Genomic DNA, 9,339 nt, shown 5'->3' on the forward strand with positions numbered 1-9,339 from the left:
GGCACATACCAATTTGAAACCTTCATGTGAAATTGAAAGGATCATTTCTTGAATGTTTATGCATTGATGCTGCTGCAATGCTACAGAAATTCGTACAATTGCACAAAGAGATCGAAATTTCTGCTTTACCTGAAAATAATAGAAGAAAAAGGTAGGGAGGAATGTAAACAGTTCTTTCCTGCATAGGACTAGGAAAAATGACAATAATTAACTGAATATATAGAGTGAGATACCTCGTTAGAGAATGCTATTAAAGAAGCATGATCAGATTTTGGGAATTTCTTTCTGTGATGTCTTGCGAGTAGAGCCATTAACTGCAGATGTACTAATCATTATCATTACAGAGTCTATTTATTCCTTATGGATTAAGGCTCAGCTGAGTTGAGTTTGAGTACAAACATGGACCTATATCAATTCCAATCCACCCTTAACCACCGTAGGCAAGGCCCAGGGGTAGCACAAAGAACACTAAAAATATGCATCATTAAGAACAGAGCAGAACTAATAGTGATAGATGGACAACATACCTTGACCTCCTTAGTACTATAACCATGAAGATGACCACCATCCTATGGAAAAGATCAAAGATTAATAAGACGTGACTACCGTCTCTACGCAAGCCAAAGGGTATACAAGTGTGTGGACCCACATAAGACGTGACCATCCACAGACCATTAAGTTTAGCCTTCATAAATGCCCCAACGTACCACTTGCAATTGTCGTCAACACATGCGGCGCACAATTTAGTTGGGGTCGACCTTCGGATTCTAAAATTTCTATTATGACTTGCTACGTATATTGTCAATGCACGCTTCACCGCCTGTTTATTTGCAAAAGTCAATCCTTTACAAAAATTCATCCCATCTTCCCAAGTAGAAACAAATGGTATCTGAAGATGTGAAGGATCAACCATATTTTCCCAAGTATTTTCGTAGAATGAGTCAGCAGGAGGTCTGTAAGTTGTGGTCGTATTTGTATCATGTTGGATGCCAATATCATCGTCTGCAGCACCTTCATCGTGGTACTCCATATTTTCCTCTTCAAAATTCGGAACGACTTCTTGGTCATCTACATCGTTCCCAAAGTCGTCTCGCTCAACCATCTCTTCGAACTCATCTACACCATCACTATTTTCACCATCATTCACAGCAGGATCTTCGTCTTCGTCTTCGTCTTCCTCTTCTAAATGTGTTTCTTAAGGATGGAGGGTTTCACCAGTATTGGCAACATTACCTTGAAATGGGAGCATATAACCACCCACAACATGATCTTCGACTTCGTCTTCCTCCTCTAAATGTGTCTCTTGAGGATGGAGGGTTTCACCAGTATTGCCAACAGATCTTGAAATGGGAGCATATAACCTCCCATTGAAGAATTCATTGTATACCCTCCCATTGAAGAATCCATTGTATACCCACCCATTGTATACCCTCCCATTATAGTGCATCCATCATCTAGGGTTGTAAATTGTAAAGACGTAGTTGTTTCTTGCACCACCTCATTATCAACTTCTGCACTTGCCTCCAAACTTACGTACAACTCAGCAGCATTTACTTGGGGCATTTTCTGTATCCTATTAAACATCATCTTTACATGTTTGTCTTCTTTGATCGCCATATACCTGCAATTTATCTATTCATGAAGGACTTCTTGTGGGTAACGATAAATAATCTTGATATCATACCAAGCACGATTCAAATTCAATTCGCCCATGATTTTGCTCTTCAAATCATTCAACGTCTTCAACTTACGACGTACCATCATGTAGTAGCATTGGATACCAGGCCCTCTAAACGGGATTCTGTCAATCTCATCAGGATTATCAAGGGGTCCACCGAAGTATACATTTATATCAATATTCTTCAAAGATTGTGAACCTATTAAAGAGTCAAGTATAGTATGTTAGTGACATATTTTATCTCTTTCATTTAACATCAATTACAAAACTTTTTCTATCTACTCAAAATAGAAAAATTACAACTTCTCACGCCACAATTGCATACACTCACCCCACATCACATACAATTCTACTGGCGCAATCATTATCATTTCGTACTCAAACAATGAAAAAACTAAAGACAAAACTCACCCCTATTACAAAATTTTAACTAAGCTCTAACAAAAATATAAATAAAAATATCAAACCAAACAACAAAAGTAATGAGGATGTGCAAATGAATGAGTGCAATTATGTAACATCATTATTCCATATATAATTTCAATTTTTAGGTATATTAGAGTCTAATTCTAATTGGGCCCAAGAAAAATACAACTCTAGCCCCTCCTTCAAATCTGCCCAAATGAACAAGTTAACGATTATTTAGTTGTTAAAGAAATGTAATATTTTTTTTTACTTATTAGAAATAGGACATGAAAGTTGCATTATGTCCATTTTCCTTTGATCAACTTAATAATTATTTAAAATATATCATTATTACTAATATTTTTGACTTTATTTTTCACATAAAGTAAAATCTTATGATTATCGATTCGATTCTATGATTTACTCTATGAGGACCTCTTATAGGTCCTGTTTAGGATCTCAATTTTAATAACCTTGGTTTTACTTGTAAATTACAAATATCTACTAGAAACATATTCATATAGATAATGTTTAATAGATCATGTTTAGGATCTCAATTCTTTTATAGATCATGTTTAATTTATTCATAAATGTTTTTTTAATTATAAATATCTACTAGAAAGGTATTCATATAGCTATGAAAACATTTGAAAAAGATCCAAAAAAAAAAAAATTGACCAATTAATTGAATCTTAGAGGGATATTTTTTTGTCTTTAAAGTATTAAAATAGATATTTGGATAAATTTTTTTTAAAATTAGTAATAAACAAAACATATTATAACGTTTGACATAGCAAATATTATTTTTAATAATTTCATTGCTAGATTAGTTATTATTATAACGTTTGACTAAAATAAACAAATAAATTATACTATTTATAAAAAGTATTGAATTTTAGTTAAGTTATAATATTTTTGTATTAATGATATAACATAGAGCAGAGGGGTTCATTAGACATTACCCAAAAAAAAAAAAAAAACAATTATACATTTAAAGTGCTACATATATATATATATATATATATATATATATATTTAACTGGTTACTACGAACAAATATTTTTATTAGGAAATGTCATGACAAATTCAATACAAGCAAAACTTTCTAAAGCAGTTATACATACATTAAACAACCAACTAGAGAGTGAGGAGACCCTTACCTGACATGAGGATGTGCAAATGTACTACTGGATTGTATGAGAGTGAGAGGGAGAGAGGGAGACTACAATGATCAGTTTGTATGAGAGTTAAGAGGGAAGTATTGTTCTGCTCTGTAGAATGAGTATGAGAGTTGAGAGAGGAATAATGCAGAGTAAGAGAGGATGAGTTGAGAGAGAAGACATAAACAAGTCACGGGCTTAAGATGTCCTGACAAAGCATCAAGTAAAAACGTGAAAATAAAGCAAAAACGTCAATGCTCAGGCCAAAGTTAAAGAAAAAAGGCTGAGGCTGGCTGTCAGTGACATGACCGGATGGGACTGGACATAATGGTGTGCATATAAAAATCGAGTTTCTGAGACTCGAGATCTACATGGCAGCCACGTGGATGACACATAGATCTCGAGTCTCAGAAACTCGAGATCTATGTGGATGCCACGTGGCTGCCAGGCCACGTCAAACCATGAAAACCGAGCATTAAAGTGTCGAGGTATGAGCGCAGAATTCGAGCCTCTGACGTTCGAGATGTTACTAAATTAAATAGTTTCCAAACCAGGCCAACTAACTAGATAGTTAAAGAAAAAAAATACTTACCTATTTCCTCCTTTTTCTTCTTCCACTTCTTCTATTCTCTTTCCACCCATCCCAATCCATTCTTCCCAGTTGTCCAAATTGGCAATTTTGAGAACTCTCAGGTTTGGGAATATATTTATGATGTGGCAGTCGTCTTTCTTGCTTTTGTTTTCGGATTCTATTCCTAAAAATTCATCTCCCAACTTTTTCACATTATATGCACCCTGTATATTTAATTCTTTGAGCAACGGCAACTTCCCCAAAGGTGGCAAACACTCTAGCTGCCCGCACCCAACGATATTAAGACTTTTCAAATTGGTCAATGACATCATCCAATTAGTATACACTGTGGTGCCCATGACATTCTTAATTGATAATTTTTCCAAGTCTGGAGGTGGTTCTAAGGCATTCAAAAGTGCTGCATCATTCTCCATTCTTCTTCTCCTCTCTTCCTCTAATTGACCTACAACGTAAAAATCTAGTTCCAAATCGTGGAGATGTATCTTCTTCTTCAACTGTGCATTCTGGGCCTCCCCTACATCTACCACATTTCCCAACCCACGCATTTTAAAGCTCCCTTGAAGTTGGTTCAAATTTTCTAATTCTCCAAGTTTACATCCTTCTTTATCATCCTTACCCCCTATGTTGAAATCACTTAATGTTCTAAGACATGTCAATTTCCCAATCCCATTTGGAAATTTTACTTTGTACCAGCCAAAATAATTTGTAATAAATCTAAGATGCCTTAAATTAATTAGTTTACCCATCCCCTGTGGTAATTTCTTGAAATATTCACCATTATCAATATTCAAAGTTTGCAAATTACAAAGATTACATAAGGTTTCAGGCAATTCTTCTATTTCAACATTCAAATTTATATGGAGACATCTTAAACGTATCAAATTTTCCACCGCATCCGGAAGTTTCCTAAATGGGCAACCTAAAATTAATGTTCGTAAACATCTAAACTGATGGCATGAGTTGGATAGGTGCATGTTAAACTCATAGTCCCTTTCATGAGAAAGAAGAAAGAGAGTGCGTAGATTTTTTGCTTCATAGACAAACTTAGGAAATGTTTTTTTAACTATTAATGACAACTGTTGAGCCCTTTTAAAGTCTATCTTAACCTCTTCTTCACCTTCAATTGTGAAGCATACATCTTTTGTCATTAACTGTGCAAAGTCATGCACAATATCATGCATTTTGCAACTTTTTATTCTATCATCATTCTTATCTTTCTCAAAATCTTGGAAAAAAGAGCACATGTCTAATTTTTCAAAGTACTCTTCTGCTATGTCTTCCATCTCCTTTTTTCCTCTTGAGTGGATATATCCTTGTGCCATCCAATGGATGATTAAATCAAGTCTATCGTATTGATGATCTTTCTCATAGACAACACAAAATAAGAAACATTGTTTCTCTGATAAGGATAATTCATTATAACTCAACAACAATGGACCCAAAAGACCTTTTTCAACATCTTCTACTTCCCACAAACCATTATGCAAAACCTTCTCCCACTGTTCCTTACTTCTTTTGCCACGCATGTGACTCCCAAGAGTCTTTGCAGTTAGTGGCAAGCCTTTGCACTTATCTGCTAGTTTTCTGCCTAACTCTTCTAGATCCCTATGTTGATGTAAATCTTCGTTAGGAAATGCTATTTTACTAAACATAGACCAACAGTGATCGGGGGACAATACCCCCAAATTGATCGTGTGGGAACTCTCCATCATCTTCGCAACATTGTTTTTACGTGTAGTGACTAGAATTCTACTACCTTGGACACCACATTTAAGGGCATTTTTGAATGGTTCCCACTTTGTGAACTCTTTATTCCACACATCATCCAAGACAAGAAAGAACTTATTTGTCTTAATCAAATTACTAATGCGAGCTAATAGACTTTGAAATTCAGTAATGTTGGGGGATTGACCATCAATAGATTCAATGATTGCTTTGGCCACCTTACACTGATCAAATGGATCAGAGACGCAAACCCAAATTATTAGTTTAAAATGGGCTTTCACTTTAGTATGATTGTAGGCTACTTGGGCAAGAGCTGATTTTCCTATACTGCTCATGCCCACTAAAGAGATGACACGAGGGTTACTTTCTTCCTGACTACCCTCGCCTAACAGGTTGCTCAACAGCTCATCCCTATATTTATCACGACCAATTATATCGGACACATCCACAAAGGACGTAGTTGGGGTTCGTTCAACTTCTACATGTGAATGCCTAGTCAAGTCAAACCCATAATTCACTTTGTCTCTGAGAATGTCATCTAATGTTTGTTTCAGCTTTTCTATCATGTGACCAATCTTATGACGCAGAGAAAGGTTATCTACTTGACGAAAACAACATGACAGAGAGGGGAAGAATGAGCATGGTACCTTCTTCTTCTTCAGGGCAGCAGGATTGTTATTAGTAACAGCTCTTTCTTCTTCTTTTTGAATTTCTGATTTGATCCTTGCAGTGTTCCACATGTCCAACACGTCATCCATCATGTAGTACACGTCTCTGAGCTGATCTAACCAAAGCTTCACAGCTGCTTCCGTCCACTGTCTCTCCTCAGCATCATTGAGCATCGCCTGGACGATTTTGAAACTGTTAGAAAGCTTTTCGATTTCTACGTCAACGCCAACAATCAAGTTTATCTCTTGTTGAGCCTGCTGAACAGCGATTGAACCCATCTGCTTCAAGAGATCAGTAGCTAGTGACAGTAGTGCATCAGCCATAGTTAATGGAGACTGAAAGTTATAAATTGAGAATACAATAAAGAAACAGAATGCGAATGACAAAAATAAGGAGCAAAGTGAGAAATAGATTACGCAATAGCAGGTGTGCTTGTGCTTCTTCACTCCTACTATTCGGCTTTTATAACGAACTAGCAGTCTCAGTGAATAATGAAAACATTTAATTTTTTTTTATTAAGATTTTTTTTTTTTTTGAGGGGGTTTACTTATTAAGATAATTGCTGTGTTTACTGAGGATATGATATATGGTATCGGTACGTCATCTTAAATGTTATTATTGATCTTTATTTATTCGAGTAAAAAGAAAATATTGGTCATTAAGTATTGCACTTGATTTTTTTTTTTTTTGATAATTAATTAAAAATTTTACTATAATAGTTTAGTAAAAAATGTGCTAAGAAATCTTAAGAATATGTGGGCCATGAAGTATTCCAATGTGATGGTAATATCCATATCAATTTTAATTAGAATTTATATTTTAGTGTGTATTGTGGAATGAGGATGGCTCATCATGGTCATAGACTCATAGGTTCCAACTTCCAACTAGTCCATATTCTGCTGAATGAAACCATTACTACTTAAAAAAAAAAAAAAGTGTTGTTGGTCCACACAAGATCGAACAGGGAAGCAGGAGCAACAACAATTCAATTTTAGTTGCACTAGCCATTCAACCTATGATGATTTTTTTACAGGTCCACACAAAATAGCTACAAAAATGGAAAAAAAAAATTTAGAACAAAAAAAGATTTAGTAATTTTTTCCCCGTAACCAAACGGAAACAAAAAATAAAAATAAAAAATAAAGAAAAAAGAACAAACCCAGAATGAGTTAGGTTGGTGTTTGTGTTTAGTCCAATACAATGGCTTTGATGGGGACAAATCTCAGATTGTTGATGTGGAATTTTTAATATATTTATTGAATTTTTTATAATTATTTTATTTGTCACATCAATATTAAATGTGCCAACTGTGCATACTATTTGCCATATAAGCATTTTATGTTAGTGAGTTAACGAAAATGATCAATTTAACTACAAGTTGAAAATAGTAAAAACTAAATTAATTACTACCAAAATATAATGATTAAATTCACTTTAACCTTAAAATGTAGGGACTAAAATAGTTGTGGGGCCCGTGGGCCTGATAGCCTCGGCCCATCGTGTAGCAGGCCCAAGGCCCACGCCGAGGAATACTAACCATTCAAGGCTAAATTGGGGAAAGCCCCTTTTCCGGATCCACGCCGAGGACCTCCTCGTCCTCGGCATGACAAGGATGATTTTTGGGAAAGACCAGGCCCAAAGTAAGCTGTCACCCTCACACTTAATGCATTCACCTAACCCCTCTGGCCGCATTAATGGGGATATAACCCCTTAGAAGGGTAACGTTGATCAGAGTGAACCACTTGAGTACTGATAAGGCCTCTGATGGGACGGACGGCCAGAAGAGAGGCAAATAGATGATCTACAGATGGAAGAAGGAGATAGGAAGATGAAGACTATATAAGAAAAGCAAGTAAAGTAAAAAAAGGGGGGGGGGGGAAGAAGAAAAAGAAAAGAGGCTCCTCGGCCACTGGCCGAGGAGCATCCCCCCAGTTGTAAATAAACTTTAAGTATTTTCTTTTATAAAAGAGAGTTCATGCTTGATGAACGACGGCCAGCGCCTAAACCTTTAACCCACTCTCTACAAATTTATTGTTTGGGCTTGTTGGGCTGGAAACCCATTCATACTCAGGGTCAAATCCAAACTGAGTCCCTACAATTGGTGCCGTCTGTGGGAAGGATTAGGGTGTTGGCCGGCGCACCGGGCGATTGTTCTAAGTGGCCGTTTTACAGTAGGTTGGCAGAAAAAAAAAATAGAAGATTTGACAGCGAAAAGAGAAATCTTGATATTATTTCATAAATAGAAACAGTACAAATTACAATCAGAGGCTCAGGCAGGCGTGTTTCACAAACAAATTTACAAGCTAATCCTACTAGCTAGTTCTACAATCAGAGGCCTAGGTGGAGCCGCTCTAAAAAAGCTAGCCGGAGGGAAGTGTCAAGCCGTGCTTTTATTGGTATAAAGAGAATGGGAGAGCTTGACACAAAAAGCAGGGAAGGGGGAGGGTCATCTTGTTTCCAGGCCACCAACAACTCCCTTCTCGGAGCGGCGGAGCTGGAACAAAGAGAGGAGCAGATGCAGGGGCTCCGGGATTCCTTCCCCCATGATGTTCCCTTGATTCTCTCCAATCCTCACGAGTGTTGGCCGTTGGAGACGGCAACACTCGAGCACCGCCCATGATATGAATTCGCACGTCTTCTTCGTCGGGGGTGCACTCCGAGGAGAGACGTTAGGTACTTTAACAACACCCCTCCGGGCCACCTTGTATGGCGCCATCGGGGTTACGCCTAGATTCTGCCGCACCGGAAGCCCAGTGGGGGCTGCGGCCATAATGGCTCTTGGCACAGATGTCCTCACACCCGCCCAAAGCCGCCTCATATTTGCCAACTCCAGTCACAATTCCGGCGGGGTTGTTAAAAGGGGATTGGGGAGCTGAAAGGATGTGTTTTTCTTTCTGTTTGTGTTGGGAGGTTCATGGATTGTGGAGAAACCATCTCCCCACCTTATATAGGGGATGAGGGTTGGTGAGAATTAACTCATGCAGAATTCGAAAAGAGAATTATCAGCTGGGCTAATAATGAAGCTACCAATTTCCAAGGAGGCCATAGACCGTTGGACTCGTGTTAATTCACGAGGACATTAATGAAGGCGCGTTTCGCGCACCGAAGCG

The 9,339-nt window shown here is 37.3% G+C and overlaps 1 protein-coding gene across 1 annotated transcript in view; it reads right to left on the bottom strand.

The window, feature by feature from the left end:
* Window positions 1-680: 680 nt before the first annotated feature.
* LOC112000221 (putative disease resistance protein RGA3) overlaps window positions 681-9,339 on the bottom strand; it is an 18,693-nt gene continuing 10,034 nt past the window's right edge. Inside the window, exons 2-8 of the mRNA XM_065775667.1 lie at window positions 3,836-6,564; window positions 3,244-3,305; window positions 1,685-1,877; window positions 1,388-1,621; window positions 1,234-1,340; window positions 787-1,182; window positions 681-685 (exon numbers count right to left, since the gene is read on the bottom strand). Of these exons, the coding sequence (XP_065631739.1) occupies window positions 681-685; window positions 787-1,182; window positions 1,234-1,340; window positions 1,388-1,621; window positions 1,685-1,877; window positions 3,244-3,305; window positions 3,836-6,564 (3,726 nt within the window). The remainder of the gene's footprint in view (window positions 686-786; window positions 1,183-1,233; window positions 1,341-1,387; window positions 1,622-1,684; window positions 1,878-3,243; window positions 3,306-3,835; window positions 6,565-9,339) is intronic.

Source organism: Quercus suber, unplaced genomic scaffold (genome assembly GCF_002906115.3).
Source record: "Quercus suber isolate HL8 unplaced genomic scaffold, Cork oak 2.0 scaffold_117, whole genome shotgun sequence".
NCBI classification, from domain to species: Eukaryota; Viridiplantae; Streptophyta; class Magnoliopsida; order Fagales; family Fagaceae; genus Quercus; species Quercus suber.